The 21496-nt window shown below is 41.9% G+C and overlaps 1 protein-coding gene across 1 annotated transcript in view; it reads left to right on the top strand.

Annotated features, from left to right (window-relative positions):
* The first annotated feature begins 6387 nt into the window (after window positions 1-6387).
* The window catches only part of ell (elongation factor RNA polymerase II), a 110888-nt gene continuing 95779 nt past the window's right edge, over window positions 6388-21496 (top strand). The window contains 1 exon segment of the mRNA XM_052038285.1: window positions 6388-6522. Within this exon segment, the coding sequence (XP_051894245.1) occupies window positions 6388-6522 (135 nt within the window).

The following is a 21496-nucleotide window of genomic DNA, read 5'->3' as shown; positions in this document are numbered from 1 at the left end:
AAGTGGGAGGCTTCTAAGAGTGTGATATCAAGAGTCCAAGAGCAGCATGTTCCTGTTAGGATGAAGGGTAAATCTGGCAAGTTTAGGGAACCTTGGATGTCAAGAGATATTGAGGCTCTGGTCAAGAAAAAGAAGGAAGCATACATTGGGTTTAGGAGGTCAGGGATGAGTTAATCCCTTAATGACTATAAAAAGATTAAGAATACTCTTAAGAGGGAAATCAGGAGGGCAAAGAGAGGATATGTGATGGATCTGGCGGGTGAGGTTAAGGAAAATCCCAAGAGGTTCTATAGATATATTAAGAGTAAGAGGGTGGCTAAGGAGAGAGTAGGTCCCCTTAGAGATCAGCAGGGCCACCTATGTCTCGAGCCATAGGAGATGGTTGGGATTTTTAATGAATATTTCTCCTTAGTATTTACGGAGGAGACAATCATGGTTGCTCAGGAGATAAGGGAAACAAGTGGGGATGTTTTGGAGGACATTCATAATACCAGGGAAGAGGTATTTGCACCCTTACAGCGCATTAAGATGGATAAATCCCCAGGGCCTGACCGAGTGCATCCTTGGACTTGCGGGAGGCTAGAGGAGAAATTGTGGAGGCCTCAGTGGAGATATTTGCTTCATCATTAACCACTGGTGAAGTTCCCCAAGACTGGAAGGTGGCTAATGTTGTTTAAGAAGGGTAGCAAGGGCAAGCTAGGGAACCACAGGCTGGTCAGCCTGACATCAGTAGTGGGGAAATTACTGGAGGGAATTCCGAGGGGCAGGATCTATCAGCATCCTCCTGATTAGGAGGAGTCAGCATGGCTTTGTGCATGGAAAGTTGTGCTTGACAAACCTTATGGAGCTTTTTGAAGAGGTAACCAAAAAGGTAGATGAGGGTAGGGCAGTGGATGTTGTCTCTTTGGACTTCAGCAAGGCCTTTGACAAGGGCCCACATGGTAAGCTGGTCTGAAAGGTTAGGTCCCATGGAATCCAGGGAGAGTTAGTTAGGTGGATTCAAAATTGGCTCAGAGGTAGGAAGCAGAGGGTGGTGGTTGAAGGTTGTTTCTCGGAATGGACGCCGGTGACTAGTGGTGTGCTGCAGGGATCGGTGTTGGGACCCCTGTTATTCATCATTTATATAAATGATTTGGATGTGAATGCACAAGGCTTGATCATTAAGTTTGCAGATGACACGAAATTAGGAGTTGTTGTTGATAGTGAAGAAGGTTATCATAGATTACAGGGGGATCTTGATCAGTTAGGGAAGTGGGTTGAGGAGTGGCAAATGGATTTCAATACAGATAAGTGTGAGGTGATGCATTTTGGAAAGTCAAACCAGCATTGGACCTATACAATGAATAGTCAGGCAGCAGGGAGTGTAATGGAACAGAGGGACCTAGGAGTACAAGTGCATAGTTCATTGAAAGCGGTGTCACAGATAGACAGGCTGGTGAAAAAGGTGTTTAGCGTGCTGGCCTTCATTAGTCAGGGCAACGAGAATAGGAGTTGGGACATTATGTTGCAGCTGTATAAGTCATTGGCGAGGCCACACTTGGAGTACCGTGTACTGTTTTGGTCACCCTGTTATAGGAAAGACGAGGTTAAACTGGAAAGAGTGCAGGAAAGATTTACAAAGGATTTTGCAAGGACTAGAGGGCCTGAGTTATAGGGAGAGGTTGGCCAGGTTAGGTCTTTATTCCTTGGAATGTTCAAACCTTGGAATTCCTTGGAATGAGGGGTGATCTTATAGAGGCTTATAAAATCATGAGGGGCATAGATAAGGTGGATGGTAGTAGTCCTTTCCCAAGGATAGGGGAGTCCAATACAAGTGGGCATAGACTTAGGGTGAGAGGGAAAAGATTTAAAAGGAACTTGAGGGCAACCTTTTCACACATAGGGTGGTGAGTATATGGAACAAGCTGCCAGAAGAAATGGTTGAGGTAGGTACAATAGTATCATTTAAGAAGCACTTGGATAGGTACATGGAGGGGTGGGGCATGGAGGGATATGGGTGGAACGCAGGAAATTGGGACTAGATGGGTGGGCACCATGGTCACAATGGATTTGTTGGGCTGAAGGCCCTGTATCTGTGCAGTATTGCTCTATGACTCTTTATGATTCTATAAGACACTGTTGCCACTATTCTTTGAGCATGAGAGTTTCAAAGACTCATGATACTTTGGAAGAAAAAAAGTCTCATCTCTGTTTTAAACAGGCAACTCAATCATTGACCCCAGTTCTAGATTATCCCACAATAAAAAGCATTCTTTCCATATCCACACAGTCAAGACCACTCAGGATTTTGCACGTTTTCTGTAATTCCCCTTCATATTTCCAAACTTCAGTTTGTACAAGCCTTAGCTTTCCAACCATTCCTTGTAACACGACCTGCCTAATCCAAGCATTACATTGCATTTGGCGGTTAGAGTCATAGAGTCATACAGCACAGAGACAAGTCCATTAGCCCACAGTGTCCATGTTAACCTTTTTTTTGTGCATCTTTACTAATCCCATTTGCCCACATCATATCCATATCCTTCTATGTTTTGCTATTCAAATGCCTGTCTAAATGTCTCTTAAATGTAATGATTCTATCTGACTACACCATCTCCTCTGGCAGTCAGTTCCACATATCAACCACTCTCTGTGTTAAAAATTGTCCCCTTAAGTCCTTTCAAAACTCCTTCCTTTCACCTTAAACCCATGCTCTCTTGTATTTGGGAAAAAGATTCTGACTATACAGTATACCTCCATCTGAGTACCCTTCAGTCTCTTTGATCCAGGGAAAATAAACCCAGCCTATCCAAACTCTCTCTACAACTAAAGACCTCCAATCCTGGCATCATCCTGGTGAATCTCCTCTGCACTCTCTCCAGCACCACCACATCCTTCCTATAGTCTTGCGACCAGAACTGCTGTACTCCAAGTTTCAATGGGATCACCTCTCATTCTCCTAAATCTAGAGAAAATCAGCCCAACGTTCACCATTCTCTCTTTAGCAATATATCATCCCTGGCACTAATCTCATGAATTTTTGCTGCTCTTCTCCTCCGGCAAGTACAGCCTTTCATAGGTAAGGAGATCCAACAGTACACAATACCACAGGTGTGGTCTCACTAAGACCCTATACAATTACAGTAATACTTCCTCATTCCTGCATTCAAATTCGTTTGCCTTCCTCAGTGCTTGTTGCACTTGCATGCTTTCAGTGACTTGTGTATCAACATTACCCAATCTCTTACCATTTAAAAAATATTCTGATTTTCTGTTTTGTGTGACAAAGAGGATGACCTCACATTTTCCACATTATATTCCATCTTTCATGTTCTCCTCACTCACTCTTGTAGCCTCTTTACATCCCCCCAATACTCATAATCCCATCTAGTTCATTATTATCAGCAGAATTGGAGATAAAGCATTTAGTCTCCTCAGCCAAATTGTTGATAAAGATTGTGAATAGCTGGGGCGAAGGCATCAATCCCTGCTGTGGTCCACTAGTCACAGCGTGTGAACCTGAGAACGAGCCACTTAACTCCCATCAATTCCCCTGCTGTGGTCCACTAGTCACAGCGTGTGAACCTGAGAACGAGCCACTTAATCCCATCAATCCCTGCTGTGGTCCACTAGTCACAGCGTGTGAACCTGAGAACGAGCCACTTAATCCCATTTTTTGTTTTCTATCTGTTAACGAATTCTCAATCCTTGTCAGTGTTTCACTCCCACTTCACATGCTTTGACTGTGCTCCTGTGTGGGACCCTTATCAAAGGTCCAAAATACATCACATCCGGTACCCCCCCCCCCCCCCCCCAAACATTCTACTTGTTACATCTTCAAAGAACTCCAGCTGGTTGCCAAATCATATAATCTATGCTGACTCTTCTCAATCCTATTATTGTTTTACTTTTATTACATCTTTCATTAAAGATTCCAGCACTTTCCCTAGCCCTGACATTAGGCTAACTAATTCTCTTTCCGTACTTTTTTTTAAGAGGGGGTCACATTGGCCTCCCTCCAGTCCACAGGAACAGTTTCAGAATGCATAGCATTTTGGAGGATGATAACCAGAGTGTCCAAGATCTCTGTAGAGACCTCCAATGTTTTCAAAAGAAGGTCTCCAAAGAGACCTTCTGTTTCAGAACTCTGGATGTGGGTCCTTGGGATTTATCAGTTTTCAAGCTTACCAACTCTTGTGCTTTCTTTGGCTATATCAACTTCCATCAGCTCCTCATTGTTGCTAGACAATTGTTGCTAATTATTTGTTCACTGATATTTTATGGCATGTTTTTAGTGTTTTTTTCCCCATAAAGACAGACATAAAATACAGCTTTAATTTGTCTGCTTTTATTTCCTATTTTCCTTTATGATTTCTCCCATCTTTCTTTATCTTTGCCCTCACTAATCTTTTCCTTTTTACACAGAAGCTCTTGCATTCTGTTTTTACATTTCTCACCAGTCTACTTTCATATTCTAATTTGCCTTTCTTTAATCAATTTCTTGGTCCTCTTTTGCTAAGTTCGAACATACTTCCAATCCTCAGGTTTACTGCTATTTCTGGCAATTTTATAAGCCTCTTTCCTTATGCAATGTTATCTTTGATTTCTCTGATAAGTCAGATGAATAACTTTTCTTTTTGGGTTTGTGTATCCTAAAGGAATACACATTATTTTTGCAATTTATGCATTATTTCTTCAAATGCTAGCCATTACCATCCATTGTCAAACATTTCAATATTGTCACAATCAACCACGACCAACTCTCTCCTCTTACTTTCATAGTTTCAATACCCTTTCCCCACAGAAACTTAGAGTAGCTGGGCCCATCTCTGTGGTCCATCAGCATGTAGTCCTGAACCTTAGTGCCAGTTTTCATCACTTGGTCATGAAATATCCAGAGGGTGTCACTGTTTTTGATTATTTCAAAAACAAACAATTCATTAAAAATGTATAGAAGAAATACAAAAAAAAGTGCACGGCTTCCTTTACATTTATAGTGTTGGTCAATCCATACATTCAGAGTGTTATTGGGCGTTAGCATATTCTATGCACAAGGCATCATTGCCACTCAAGTAGCGTCTTGGACTAATCAAACTTCAATTGTTTTTACCCAGGGCTTAAACAATGTCTAGTTGAAGCAGGACCTTAGTCTGTAATCTTTCCCCTAAAAGCCTTTGCATTGGATGCACCAAGCTTCAGTGCATCTCCTGGCATGTACTTCTGCAGCCTGGAATGTGAAAACTTGTACTGGAAGACAAGTTTTGGGCAGACTAAAGAGTGTCTTTCATCAAGTTGATGATCTTCCAGCAGCAATGGAGTCAAGACCAATGAAATTAGTTGGAAAGGTGTGATAACAGTAAACCAGGGTACACTAATTGCTTCTTATATTAAAGTCAGGCCTTTATTTCTGCATCTGAAGACAAATACCTTTATCACACATAAAAAAATGCATGTAAACATGCATTTGTCTCTTAGTTATGGCTTTGCAATTACATAGGATGAAATTGGCTAATCTACATGGAAATTTCCATTGTAAATACGCATGTGGAAAATTATAGGAAATACATGGTTAAGATTTTAACATAATCACGTCCATGTTTTTAAAGCCCAGATGTAATTAATATGCTATACCTATAGATGGCAGTATATTAACACTTTCTGTTTCAGATCAATTTATTATTCCCTGAACTGTTCCACTTAAAAAGCGATCACATTACTGCCGAGAACATGCTTGCTGCATCGATGAGTTACTTTTAATTAACGTTTTGAAAACTTTCTCGTCAGGAATCTGCAGTAAAGCACATGAAGTCAGTGAATTTGTTCTTTGGAAGTTATATTTTATATGCTGGTGCTCCGGCCAGTTCAATCAACCTCTTTCGATTAACCGCTTCTCAAATTAACAATTAGAAGTAGTATAACTAATATTTTTGTGTGGTAGAAGCTAGTCAAATAATGGTATGTATACTGTTCTTAAATAAAATAAGCAGTATTTGATAATTTGTGGCAACAATAGTAACTCGATCCTATTTGTCATTTTATATATAACACTACCTGATGCTTTCAACGAACAAAGTATTCACTACAAGTAAATGCTGATAGTTAACATTGACAACCTCTTCCAGCATGTTGGGAAGCAATTTAAAGTATCACGTACTTGCTCCCCGTCGCCATCTTTAATACGGGCTAATCTGAAGCTATTGAAGCTGTTTTGGCTGGCGCCATCTTTAGTACAGGTCAGATCGCCTGTGCCATCTCCGCCTCAGGCCAGCCAGACCTGACAACGCCATCTTTGTGACGGGCAGAGGGATGACATGCTGATTGGCCAGTCTCCATCTTTGTTGCTGGCCGGCTGGCCGGGTCGCCAGGCTGTGCGCGGGGGGAGGGGGAGGGAAAGGAGCGTGAGGGAAGATGGCGGCGCTGAAGGAGGAGCAGAGCTATGGGCTCTCCTGTGGCAAACTCAGCTCCGGCAGCAACGTTTCGGTGCTTCACGTCAAACTCACCGACAGCGCGCTGCGTGCTCTCGAGGCTTACCAGAACTGCAAGGTGAGGTTGTTGAGAGTGGAGCAGAAGGGGAAGAGGTGGTCAGCGGTCCGAACTCCTCCTCCTCTACGTTCAAGGCCGGGCTCACGGCCACTCTGTCACCGGAGCCCCAGACTCAAAGGCCTCTTATCCTGGGGACTGTTGCCATAGTGGTGCCGGGTAAGCCCGCCCCCGGTACCCTGACCAACCCCCCCCCCTCCCCCCGTACTCTCCCCTGCACCCCCTCCGCCGGTACTCTCCCCTGCCCCCGTACCCTCCCCCCACCCCCCGGTACCCTCCCCCCACCCCCACCCCCCGGTACCCTCGGCCTCCATGGAGCAGTCCTTTCCCTGTGGGTATCTAACTGTGAGGAATAGCTTGGAGCGTTATCAATGGCCCTGGGTTGGGGGCTTAGTACACTTTGTTGATCAACCCTTCCACCTGAGACGACACTCAAAACCGAACCCTCCCATTTCCCCCTTCCCCCGCCCTCTACCACGAACAATCTCCCCCTCTCCCACGAGCCCTCCCCCCACCCGCTCCCCACACCCAAAAACCTCCCCCCTCGCCTCGCCCCTAAACCTCTCCCTCTCTATCTCCACCCCTACTCCACTCCTCCCCCACCCCCCCAACCCCCCAACCCTCACCTCCCTCCACCAACCCCCCCCCCAACCCTTACCTCCCTCCACCAACCCCCACCTCCCTCCACCAACCCCCAACCCTCACCTCCCTCCCTCCCTCCCTCCCTCCCTCCCTCCCTCCCTCCCTCCCTCACTGCCCCCACCCCACTTGGACAACCCCTCCTGGGCTTCCCGAACACTGACCCTCCCTAGATCCCCCTCAAAACACCCCATCAATCCCCCCACCCTCTGAAATTCCTGCAACCTCATGATCTAACGTTTCAGTCGTTTTTGGAACTGTTTTGGGGAATTGGTTGATCATAACACCACAGCAGTGGTGTTACTCATGTCGTTGTGCTGTTTGCCATTGCTTTCAATGAACTTGTGTTTACAAATCCAGAGGGGTGGCTGCAGACATGCTCAACTCAGGGATTCAGACAATTATTTCATTGTATTGGCCTATTACTGAGTAAAAACTGAGTAGCAAGTGATTAAGTTTTTGCAAAACCTGGGAGCCAAATCCCATTGGTGGCCTTCAAACCTATGAAGCTAGGGTAATCAGAGAGAAGGTATTGCCACAACTCAGCCATCAATACAAAGTAGTTACTAATAAATGCAAGATTGCCACTGGAAATTCCATAATTAATTCAGGAGAGGTTTCTTTCCTAGGGAGTGGTGTGAATGGTAAAATTACTACTGCAAAGGGTGGTTGAGGTGTATAGCTGAGATTTGTTTTAAGACAAAGCCAATAAATACGGGAAGAAGGAGTAGAAGGATAAGGTGGCATAAAGCTTGGAGGAAGCATAAGGATCATACATGATGGCATACAGCAGCTGGGCTTATTGTGAAAATTGGAAATTAAAAAAAAATTACTCAGCAATAAACCATGGAGGAGGCTATTGGGTCCATGCTCCTCAAAAAACCTCTGTGTGCTTCTGGATGTAAATTTCCATACAAATAAAAGGATATGATGCATTTAGAAACTTCCTGAAACTAATCTGAAATACTCTTCACTGACACTCCTGTGGGAATCTTACAGTTGTAAATCACATTCATCAATATGCCAAAACTTTGCATGGTTGGAAGTATGCCATTCCCTTCTGAACACGTTTATTCTAGAAAAGGAGGGGAAGTAGTAGTTTGGGATTTTTACTGGGGGGGGAAAGAACTCTCAGTTATGAATTGGCTGAATCCTAACTTGCTGGAGTATGGAGCCCTAATGCATTCCACTTGTTAGATTTAATTTCCACTGTGTTGTTTAATCTCAGAGTTTTGGAACAAGATTTCAGCAATAGCTCAAGAATTTTATTTTGTATTAGAACTGCTTTTACTTATTTGAGGCTATTTTATCTTTAAAGTTGAAAATGGTTAATATGTTAAAGAGGAATCAAGGAGATGGTGCATCGATAACACCAAAGAATACTCAAGTTTCACAATCAGCATGACATAGTTGCTTTTCCAATTACCTTTGTGAAACATTCTCAGCAACCTACTAGTACTTGATAAGAAGTTGGCCTTAAATGTCTTTGTCAATTAGCAGTCAGTGAATTTGTGGAAGCGATGCCTTGGGTTTGGTCCTTCATGGGTTAAAGGTTTGATGTTATAACATTAATCATTTGATCCTCAGAGTGAATTGACTTTTCATATGCAGTGTATGAAATGGGTACATTTGCATGACTGTGTATTCCCGGTCAAACAGTAATACACTTATATAGCATCTCTAATGTAATGAATTGTACTCAGGGATTTAACAAGAATGGTATCAAACAAGAATAAAAGGTTTCCTGGACAGATGAGATGCAAAGGTTTAGGGAGAGAATTCTAGGGTACAAGAGGCTAGAATCTGGAGTATCTACACTGGGATTCACTTATTAAGCAGCTTGCCTATTTATTATTGGTATACCTACTCCTGGGACTGCAGTAGAGTTATTGAGCATAGAGTATTTTCAAGAGGATTCCTTTACTCCAGAACATTCTTCTACAGCAGAGCACATTGGATGGAGTTTTTAATAATTGTCTACAGGGCACTTTCTTTTCTCAGTTTTGAACTGTATAGGTGCAGATACTGGCTTTGTCATCTCCAAGCCCAGGTTCTCTTATCTAATTGATATTTAGCAATAAACAATGTTACCTGATGCACTTATTGGCCATCCTTATTTGCCACACAAATGCTGACCTTGCCACCGACACTCTCATCCTGAATAATAAATGTGGGAAAAAAAATTATCTACTGATTGTCAGTCCAAATCTGGAAGTTACTCAGTGGAGGAGATTGAGACATGGGTGGAGTTGCGAATATTTACTCCTCATCTGAAGATGGGTGAATGTCATTGATGAAGCAGCTGGAGATTACTAGACAAAGGCAACTTCCCTGAGAAGCCCCTGTACAATGTCACATGATTCTGCCTTTCGATAACTGCAAGCTTCTACCTTTATAAGGCCTAGCTCTGGGCATTTTCCAATTGACCTCATCATTTCTGGAGCTCCTTATTCAATATAGCTTTGGTGTCATGGGTAGCTCGTGTTCAAGCTCATCTTGAGGTGCATAATATAATTAGGAACAGGAGTAGGCCTTCTGGATCTTGGAGCCTGCATCATCTTTCCTTCTATCTCACCTTCGGTTTCCTGCAGGTTCCCATATCCCCTAATTTCTTTAATATCTAGAAATCTATTGAGCTCTGCTTTTAAATGAACTCAATGACTGAGCCTCTCCAGCCCTCCCAAGTGAAGAAGTGTCTTCTCATTCTCAGTTCTAAATAAATACTCTTTATTCTAAGATTGTACGCTGGTTCTAGACTCCTTAGCCAGTGGAAACCTTTTTGCTGCATCTACCCTGGCAAAATCCTATAAAAAGTTTTGTAAGGTCATCTGTGAGGTAATTTCTCATTCTTCTGCACTCTAAAGAATAGAGGTCTACTCTACTCAATCTCTTATACCACAAACCCATTATTCTAGTGAATCTTTGCATTCCTTCAAAAGCAAGTATACTCCCTGCTTTATTTAAGGAGCCCAAAACTGTACACAAATTTACAAGGATCCTAGGACATCTTTATTCCTGTACTCAAACCCTCTCATAGGCTAACGTACTATTTGCCCTTTTTGTTTATTGAACCTTTCAGTGACTTATGTACAAGGGCATATTTTCCAATCTGTCACCATTTTTTTTAAAAATAGTTTTTGTTTAGTGCACTGAGTTGACCTCACATTTTTCCATATATCCATTCTGCCATGTTTTTGCCTGCTCGCTTCATTGACTGTGTCCCCTTGAAGCTTCTTTACATCCTTCACTGTACTGACAATCCCATCTAGTTTTCTATCATTGGCCAAATCATTATGTAGATTTTTAATTGCTGGAACCCAAGAACTGATTCTTACGATACTCCACGTATCATGCTTAACAACCTGAGAATGACCCACTGATTCCCACTCTTTACTTTTTATGTGTTAACTGGCTTTCAATCCATGCCAGTAAATTACCCCCAAATGTGCTGTAGCCATGTTGACCAATCTCCTGTGTGGAAACATAAAAAAAACCCTGAAAATCCAAATCTTAATGCACCATATCCACTTTACATATTCTTAAAGAACCCTGGTAGATTAGTTAAATTTGATTTTACTTTCAGTAATCCATGCTAACTTTATTCCATTTCCATTTTTACTTTAACATGGATAAGCTTGATTGCATCCATTTCTCTGAATTGTTTCATTTTCCACAATGTTGTCACAATAGTCTCTTCCAATCCATTTTAGTCTGGGCTTATTATTTTTATTTTGCATCATCAACGTAAAATACTGCAAGGTGCTTCATGGGAGTGATTGTGCCAAATTTTGACCAGAACCACATCAATTGGTCAAAAGTGTCTTAAAGGTGATGAGAAGTAAACAAACTGAGAGTTCTGGTTAGAATTCCAGAGCTTGCGACCTCAGCAGCTGAAGGCATAAGATAAGATTTCTTTATTAGTCACATGTACATCAAAACACTGTGAAATACGTCTTTTGCATAGTGTTTTGGGGGCAGCCCACAAGTGTTGCCACGCTTCTGGTGCCAACATAGCATGCCCACAACATCCTAACCAGTACGTCTTTGGAATGTGGGAGGAAACTGGAGCACCCGGAGGAAACCCAAGCAGACATGGAGAGAACATACAAACTCCTTACAGATAGTGGCCGGAATCAAACCCGGGTCACTGGCGCTGGAATAGCATTATGCTAACCACTACACTACCATGCCTGCCTATGCTTGCCAATGTGGGAAGCATGAGACTAGAATTGGAATAGTGCAAAAATTGAGTTTGTAGAGATGGCTGGAGTGAGGTGGTTGGAAGTATTTGAAAATAAGGATGCAGAATTGGACACTTAAAACATTTCAGACCCCAATATAAGGGTGATGGTTGAACTAGTATATTTAGTGAACGTTGTATAAGTTGGTGAATGGCACAGGCCTTTTTATAACATTCCTGCTCCCAAATTGGTCTTACTACTTTCTTGAGAATAGAGAGATTTTTCATCTACCCAAGTCCCTGTTTCTTTTTTTGTGCCCAAACAGCTGAAATTTGCATTGATACATCACTTTGAATGTAGGAAAACATTCCAAGCTACTTGAAGGGTATAATCAGGGAGCTGGCAGTGGATAGATTTTGCTTCCATAGCCAGTGATATGGAGGTCAGTATGTTGATGCTGGCTTAAATGAGACCAATAGTCAAACCTGGCACTGCCCCACAGCCTAATTTTGATTATCTCTCCAGTGCAGTGTGCCTTCATTTGGTTGAAATCTTAAACCATCTGCACTTAAATAGTCAACATAAAAATTCTAATCTCTTCCTTTTAAGGGAGGACTGATGTAGATTCCTTCCTGCCTCAAAACACATCTACTTGCTATATTTTGGTTTACGCTCAAGAATGAGTGCATAATATTAGCTGACGTTAAGGAGTCTTTGCATTAAATGTTGGAATTTCTTACCTTGACAGATTATTACTGGTGTCTGGTGTTAATGGTTCAACCAGTATCGCTAAAATCAGATTATATAAAAATGAACTACTCAGATAATGGAAATCAGAAATAAAAACAAAAAAGTGCTGGTAATACTTAATAAGCCATCCTGTATTTGTGGAGAAAAATTGTGAATGTTTAAGGTTGAAGAATATTAACTGGTGACAAAGTCTGTAGTTGTCTCCACCGATGCTGCCCGACTTGCTGAGTATTCTTAGCATTTTCTACTTTTATTTCACTAAAACGTTAGCCATTATCACATTGTGGAGACTTTTGTGTGCAGATTGGCTGTTCCATCAACTATATTATGGTAGTGGCGATACTTCAGAAGTAGCTCATTGATTTTGTTTTTTCTAAATTTATAAAAGTTGTTTTGCAAATGCTTTTGGGTACAAATGTAAATCTAAATCTTCACTTGCGTTAGTTCCACGCCAAACAGTGCTGTTACTTTCTTGATCATTGGTGCAATTATTTAAACAGCTGATTCTTCTATTATTCTTCTAACATAATTTTTGTCATTTTACTTGTGTTGTTCTTGGGTCTTGCGGCAAAAATGATTGTAGATAATGTGAAGCAATATGTCTCAGGTCCCCTACAGTTGTTAGACGCAGGGTGATTTGCCCATTCCCTTCATAGCTAACCTGCTGCATGAATTGAATCTGGGCGAGGTCTCTTGTCTCCTGATAGGACACATAAGGTTTTTGTATTAGGGACGCAAGGGTTGGAGGTAAGGATGTGGCCTAAATTCAGTTTAAGGAGTCTGTTGTCTAAGCACAGCTTGAAAGCATTGACTGTCCAGTATTCTAACTCATCCATCTGTGAACATTAACCTGTCAGCCCAGTAACTCAAAAGCTTTGTTCAGTTGTCACCAAACCAGATAAGTGCCTTCCTGTAATTGGTCTGTGCGTTCCTTTGAATAATAGTTGTGCTTCAGCTCATTGTGTTTCTATAAATTATTAGTCCATGACTGTTAATATGTCAAGTCAATGCCTGTTGTGAATTCCCTCCTTCCTCAAGCTAAATTTAATTGCTATATTTTGGTCCACAATCAAGGATTTCAGTGCATAATTTTAGCTGACACTGTGGGAGTTAAGGCTTTATGTATTGGAATTGCTCCCCTAAACCTCTGCAGTTCTCACTCCTCTAAGATGCTCATTAAAACCTACTTTGAACACTTTTCTCACTTATACCTTATGAGTCTTAGTCATCAAATTTTGTTTGATAATCCTATTACACACCTTGATATATTTTATTGCATTAGTGCTGTATAAATGCAAGTTATGTGCTGTATTATTAGCTTTGGATGAGGTGTTATACTGAGGACCTGTTCGGGTGGATGTTAAAGAGCCCAGAGCACCATTGTGGAAAAAAGCAGCAAGTTTTCCCATCATTCTAGGCAGCATTCCTCCCTCAGCCTTTTGTATGTGCAAGAAAGAAATCACATTAGCTTGTTGGTATTTGTGTGAGGCATTTGTAGGCAAATTGGATGCTCTGTTTGCCCACATTAAGTCTCTTAACTGCTAACTATATAATTCATTATATTTGAAACATTTCAGGATGTTTCCTAGAGGCAAGATCAAAGTGATGTATAAATGGAAAGCATAGTTAGTTACTTTGGAGATTGCTGCTGTAACTTTTATTTTAAATTTAAATCCTAATTCTCCATCTTCCTTTCCATTTTCTTGTTCACCACCACAAATTCCCTGTGTGGATTAAGATATCTCTATTAGTCACATGTACATCGAAACACAGTGAAATTGCATCTTTGCGTGGAGTGGTCAGAACTTAGTGAGTGGTCTGGAATGACATGTCTTATCCACTTCTTGTTTCTCTGAGCATTATCTAGACATTGTACAGTGAGTGGTACACTCAAGTTTGGAAACCTGTGACGCAGCACCTTCCATCAACAACAAGCCTAAGGTGGTTGCTGCTGCATTGGTGCTGTCGTACAATATGGTTGGTGCAGGATGTGATGCCTCAATGGCTGTATAATTTGTAACTGCTGAAGCTTTGATTTCTTTGTTCTGATTTTCTAGGCTGAGCGGAAGCTGTGAGTGTGAACCTGTTATAATTCAAGATGCTTCCAATCTTTCTGTTAAATAAAAAAGAACAAACTCACCTTCTGAATGCAAACCCATGTACCATACAAACTGAACCTTGGTCTTGTGTGCGTTGTGCTAGAGTGCATGTGTTGTTACCTTTACTTTGGGAATATAATAGGCTGGAGACTATCTTTCTGATCTCTAATCGAGAATCCAATCTAGAACAACTTGGACCAAAAAAAAATCAGTGCCTAAGGAATGAGTGATGTCAGCATTTAAAATGGCTTGTAATTCTCAATCTACTCTTGGAATTCTGTTTTGCTTTAACTAATTTTATGTAAGCAGACAGCTTTGGACTTGTAGAATGGTTGGCTCACTGCAGTGATCCCACTGCGGTGTTATAGGTATGACTCATCCAATTGTAGTACTCAATAAATTGGTCTTGTGTCAGGTCGATGAAAGACTTATCCATCTAGTCTCATCCCCATACACTTTGTCAAGTCCTGCTATTTATCCCCTTCATTTTTGTCCAATCCCCTTTGAGTCATAGTTGAATTTGATTCCACCATTCTTATGGGCAGTGCATTCATATCATAACTTGTCTAAAGAATTGTCTCCTTGTATAATTGAACTGGGCTTCAGAAGTTAAGCCATGAGAGGACTGAGCTATTTTGTCAATATTGAGCAAAGATGAAGTGAAGAGAAGCTTGAATTTCCACATTAACCTGCGGCGATACCCAGGGAATGTTTCTGCGGATGTATATCTTGGCTGCCTCTTTATACAAATATGGTTTCCTATTAAATGCTGAAATACCAGATCAAACAATCGAGCCAACTTGCCATAGACATCTCGGCTCCATTCTCAGCTTGTGGGCTTAAGAAAAATAACAGCTTACATTTTAACTGTAACTGGTTTGGAGAATCATGTATCTGCAGTGTTACAGTTTGAAACAATTGGCTTGCTACACTAGGTTCTGTTGGTCTGTTATTGTGTATTGGTATCGAGGTAATGTCTCTCAGGCTATCTGAATCCTGAGCTTGACTCTTACATATCTCCCATAGCAGATTTTTTTGTGTGTCCCATCTTCCTCGTGCATGTTTTCTGCCATCCTGCAGCTGATTTCCAAATCTGAAATTGTTTCCTGGCTTTCTCAAGTTAAGAATTAAAAAGCATCACGGATGATATCAATTTGCTTCCTATCCAATGTGCAGGAGCACTTTCCAGCAGACAGTGGGATGGGCAGTCACAAATTTATCTTTGCCCCTGGTTTTCACTCCTATTCCTGTTTGTCATCTCTGTGCTCGCTCTTCATACCATTATGTAAAGATTAAAAAAAATTTTTTTTTTTAATTTAAATTTTAACAGGCCCTTCCGGCCCAACGAGTCTGTGCCGCCCATTTTAAACCCAAATTAACCTACCCATACGTCTTTGCAATGTGGGAGGAAACCGGAGCATCCGGAGGAAGCCCACGCAGACACAGGAGAATGTACAAACTCCTTACAGCGACGGGAATCGAACCCTGATCGCTGGCGCTGTAATAGCGTCATGCTAACTGTTACGCTACCGTGCCGCTGATTGGATGTTGGATCAACTTCCACATACACAATACTGATGTCCAATTCTGCTTCATCTCTCATACCTCTGCACTGCTGCTGAGTTTGTTGTGACATACTGCAGTGAAACAGGCCCTTTAGTTCACTAAGTTAGTGCCGCCCATATACCACCCATTTACACTAATCTTACATTGATCCCACTTTTTTTATTCTCACATTCACATCAATTCACTAAGATTCTACCACTCACCTACAAAAAAGGGGACACTTACGGTGGCCAACTAACCTACTAACCCACACATCTTTGGGACATGGGAACTGGTGCACCCAGAAGAAACCTGGGCAGTCAGAAGGAGAATGTGCAAACACCACACAGACAGCACCTGATGTCTGGATTGAACCTGGTTCTCTGACACTGTGAGGCATGCCTGAACCAGCTGCACGACTATACCATCCCAAATTGCACAGATACTGGTTCGTCTAGTGCTCCCATAATCAGCAGGAGTCATTTTCAACATCTAGTCTTGAAAGAGCTGCAATTTCCTGAAGCCAAACATCAAAACCAATTTTTTTGGTTCCGCAGCATCTATAGGTCACTGCCAGTGGCTGAACTAGTCTGTTTCAAACTTTATTTAAACTTCAAGTCCCCATCATCAGCAAAACCATCCATGTGTACCTCAGTAACATTTCCAGATTCCTCCTCTACCTCCTTTGATTGGCTGCAGTAACCCTTCCCTGTTGCTTTTTCACCCAGGATATTATTTTGATGTTCTCCAGGCTGGCTTCCAGCCTCTAAGGACTTTTGTAAAATCCTGTCTGTTCTGCCCACGTTGTCATATTCACTCATCACCCCATACTTGTTAACCTATGTTGAGTCTGAGTATTTAAATTCCTTTGCGGCAACATCTTCATATTTCTCAAATTTCCTTCCCTTCTCATCCTGCTATTGACATCTGTGCACTCATTTGCCTTAGCCAAAATCTCATTCTCCTCATAATCCATAAGATCTTCCTTAAACCCAGTTCTTTCTTTAAACCTTTGTGCAATATTGAGACCTTTTCTAAGTTGATGACGCTTATTAATACGTTGTTGATTATTGGGTTAATTTTCAAATGAGAGGTCTGTTTAGCATCTGTATACTGTTTGGTTTGTTCAGGGCCTCGGGTTGCAGCTGATCATTTTATAATGGAAATTCTCATGGGTCTCTAGTACTCATTAAATTAATTAGTTAAATTAATGTTTAAAGTCCTAATCATGAAATTCCCATGTGGTAAATTTAGGATCACAATGCAATTACTTTATGGTAGTTAAACTACCCTAGATTGCATATATATTAAGATTAGGTGGTCATATTAGAGGTCAGAGGATATTCAGATCAAATATGTAAGCATAGTTCAGTCCCCAATTTAAGATGTACATTCTGTCCTTATTTATTTTCCTATGATGGAATCTTCTGTCCAAAGATATAATGCAATTGGCTGTGTAAATTGCAACTCTGTAATTACACTTTTTACCAGTGATAGGAATGGAAATGACGTGCTGAAGTAGAAAAAAATGATTAGGAAAGTAGTTATGTAGGATTTGTAATATCAATTTTTATTTTTCCTTTTCCTCCAGTCCCTCAAAATATATCAGGCATTCATTTTCAAACATATTTTCAAAAACTCTTGACCAGAACATAAGAAAAAAAATCAAAGGATGGGAAGAAAAAAAATCAAAGGATGGGAAGAGGTTATTCGGGCTGGAGGTATGAAAGCACTTGGGTGATGGGAGGAATTGATTTCAGTCCAACATGATCAATGAAAATCTAAACTTTAAAAAAAAAATCCCTGCTCCATTTATCCCTGAGAAATACAGCACCTTTCATTGGCCTACATATGACCCAAACTACTTTACGACCAAATAAGTACTTTAGAGGTACTGTATATTGTGTAGGAAAGAAAGCCATGAGTTTACACATGGAACAAGGCCCCAAAAACAGCAATGTGAACTTCTCAGATAATGTTTTAGTGATGTTGATATTGGCCATTCCTGGGTAATGAACAGGTTCTGTTTTTACAGACATCTGTAAGTCGATTTTGTCTGTAAGTTGGAAAATGCACAAAAATCACTCTGTACAGTATTGTAATGAATGGCATCAAAAGCACATAAGACTGATGAGAAAGAGCAATTACTAAAGGTGGAGAGAGAGTTTTGGAGGGGGGGCGAGTTCTGTCAGATTATATTATGGGAGCTTAGTCATATATGGGTGTCCATTAGTAGGGTGTTCGTAACTCAGGGCTGGCCTGTGAATGGATAAATTTTAGTCATGATACCAGAGAGAACATCTATTCTCTTCAAATATGTTTTGGAAGTATCAGAATCAGGTTTATTATAACAACAAATGTCATGAAATTTGTTGTTTTGTGGCAGCAGTACGGTGCAAGACATAAAAAACAAACAGTGCAAAAGAGGAAGAACAAGCTAGTTCATGGACTGTTCAGAAATCTGATGGCAGAGGGGAAGAGGCTGTTCCTGAAACATTGAGTGTGAGTCTCCAGGATCCTGTACCACCTTCCTGATGGTGAGGGTCCTTAATGATGGATGCTGCCTTCTTTTGAGGCACCACCTCTTGAAGATGTCCTCAGTGGCATGGAGAGTTGTGCCCATGATAGAGCTGGTTGAATCTACAACCCTCTGCAGCCTCTTTTAATCCTGCACCTTGGAGCATCCAAACCAGGCAGTGATGCAACCAATCAGAATGCTCTCCACTGTATATTTGTAGAAAGTTGCAAGAGTCTTTGGTGACATACCAAATCTCCTCAAACTCTTAATGAAGTAGAGCTGATAGCATGCCTTTGTGATTGCATCCATGTCTTGGGTCCAGGATAGATCCTCTGAGATGTTGACGCCCATGAACTTGAAGCTGCTCACCCTTTCCACTGCTGACACCTCAATTAAGACTGGTGTGTGTTCTCCTGACTTCTCCTTCCTGAAGTCCACAATCAATTCCTTGGTCTTGCTGACGTTGAGTGCGGGGTTGTTGTTGTGACACCATTCAACCAGTTGTTCTATCTCATTCCTGTACACCACCTCATCACCATCTGAGATTCTGCCAATAACAGCGGTGTCATCAGCGAATTTATAGATGGTGTTTGAATTGTATTTAGCCACACAGTCTTGAGTGTAGAGAGAGTAGAGCAGTGGGCTAAGCAAGCATCCTTGAGGTGCGCCTATGTTGATTATCAGCGAGGGGGAGATGTTATTACCGATCCGCACTGACTGTGGTCTCCCGATAAGGAAGTCAAGGATCCAGTTGCAGAGGGAGGTACAGAGGCCCAGGTTTTGAAGCTTGTTGATACTGAGGGGATGATGGTGCTGAACGCCGAGCTTTAATTGATAGACAGCAGCCTGACTGCTGTTGTCTAAGTGCTCCAAAGCTGAGTGAGGAGCCAGTGAGATTGTCTGCTGTAGACCTGTTGTGGCAGTAGGCAAATTGCAGTGGGTCCAGGTCATTGCTCAGACAGCTGTTAATTCTAGTCACGACCACCCTCTCAAAGCACTTCATCACAGTAGCTGTGAGTGCTATGTGGTGATGGTCCTTGAGGCAGCTCACCCTGCTCTTTTTGGGCACTGGTATGATTGATGCCCTTTTGAAGTAGCAGTGAGAGATTGTTCTTGAACACTCCAGCTAGTTGGTTGGCTCAGATGTTCATTACCCTGCCAAGTATACCATCGGGGCCTGATGCCTTGCGAGTGTTCACCCTCTTGAAGGATGTTCTGACGTTGGCCTCTGAGGCAGATATCGTAGGGTCGCCAGATGCTGGGGGGATTTGCACAGGTGTAGTGTGATTCTCCTTTTCAAAGCATGCACAAAAGGCATTGAGCTCATCAGGGAATGAAGCATCACTGCCATTTATGCTGTTAGGTTTTGCCTTATAGGAAGTAATGGCTGCACCTGTCATGCTTCAGATTGTCTCCAACTTCACACGGAATTGCCTTTTCGCTCTCAAGATGGCCTTCCATAGGTAGCACCTGGACTTCTTGTAGGGTTCTGGATCACTGGTCTTGAACGCCACAGATCTAGCCCTCAGCAGACTGCATATCTCCTGGTTCATCCGGGGCTTCTGGTTTGGGAAAACTTGATATGATCTTGACGGCACACATTCATCCACACAAGTCTTGATGAAGTCGGTGACAGCTGTGGCATATTCATTCAGATACGAAGATGAATCCCTGAAAATGGTCCAGTCCTCTGATTCAAAGCAGTCCTGTAAACACTCCTCCACGTCCCTTGACCATACCTTCACAGTCCTCGCCACTGGTGCTGCAGTCCTCAGTCTCTGCCTATATGACGGGAGTAGAAGTACAGCCAGGTGATTGGACTTGCCAAAGTGCGGGCGTGGGATGGCACAGCAAGGGTCCTTGATGGTGGTGCAACAGTGGTCAAGTGTGTTGGCTCCTTTGGTTCCACAGGTGACATGTTTGTGGTAGTTTGTCAGAGACTTCTTCAAGCTAGTCTGGTTGAAGTCCTCCGCGATGATCGGGAAGGCATCAGGGTACGCTGTCTCTTGACTGCTGATCACGGTGCTCAGTTCCTCCAGTGCCAGCTTGACATTTGCCAGGGTGGAATGTACATCACTACCAGGATAATGGTGGAGAACTCTCTCGGCAGATAAAACAGACGACAGATGTTCCAGGTCAGGGGAGCAGGACTGAGACTGGATTATGTGCTCAAGATTGGAATGGAGATTGAGCTAGCAATCTTTTCACTCAGCCACTACTGCCACTGAGCCACAGCTTTATTTCTACAAGCAACCTCCACTTTTTTTTAACTTTTTGTAATTTGTAACTTCAGAAAATTGACAGTCAAGTTATTTTACTGCGCTGCAGCTGAAATTGTCATCAGGTGAGTGAATCCTCATTCCTCTTGTATTGGCTAAGGCTAACTTCTTTCGCACCTTCTTCCCCCAGTTCATCACTCCGCTACAGCTAACAGTGCAAACTTGGAATTGAACTCGGTGCACACCTCATTTTCTTATTGTGTGACACTTAATTAGTTTAGCTGTTGCAAAGCTGAGCCTTTTCAGATGCCTTTAATGTGTCATCTGAAAGATTTGTTGATTGTGGAGGCTTTAAAGATGTCTATCACCTATTCTCTTCAGGTTGGGGCATCAGTATTTGATTGTATTTGGCATGTGGCAGTGCAAGTTGTCACAGATGGCTGTATTTTATCACAAAATCATTTAAATTAACATTCAGCGAAATCTGGGTTAGGCAATAAAGCTGAAAAGTTGTTTTTAGTGTAGTGTAATCTCTAACAAAATTACTGTGCATACTGTGGAGATTTGCATTAATGTGAATATATTTTTGTCAATTTTCCCTTGCAGCCACTGGAACTGCTTGGAGTAAACTATTGAATTCAAGATCACAAACCAGGTGGTCATGGGAGAACTTGTCACCTTGTACTGTCTGACTGTTCTGACTTCACCTATAATAGATGTTTGCAGATTGAAGACAAAAAATGAACTGCTGGAAGAACTCGGTGGGTCGACCAGCATCTGTTGGGGGGGGAAGGAATTGTCAACTTTTTTGGGTCAAGACCTTCAGCTGAGCTCCTCCAGCAATTTGTTTTTTTTTGCTCCAGATTCCAGCATCTGCATTCTCTTGTGTCTGCAGATTAGAGACAACTGGTTTGACGTGTTTCAGCCCATGCTTCAGATCAAGGCTAGAAAGTTCCATTCGTAAAAGTCTGCTATAATCACTGCAGAAAAAAAATCATTTTATGTATGTTAATGCTTGGAATGAAA

The sequence above is a fragment of the Pristis pectinata genome, chromosome 24 (genome assembly GCF_009764475.1).
Source record: "Pristis pectinata isolate sPriPec2 chromosome 24, sPriPec2.1.pri, whole genome shotgun sequence".
In the NCBI taxonomy this organism is placed as follows: Eukaryota; Metazoa; Chordata; class Chondrichthyes; order Rhinopristiformes; family Pristidae; genus Pristis; species Pristis pectinata.
Note: the sequence above shows the minus strand (reverse complement) of the source record. Positions and strands in the feature narration are given on the sequence as shown.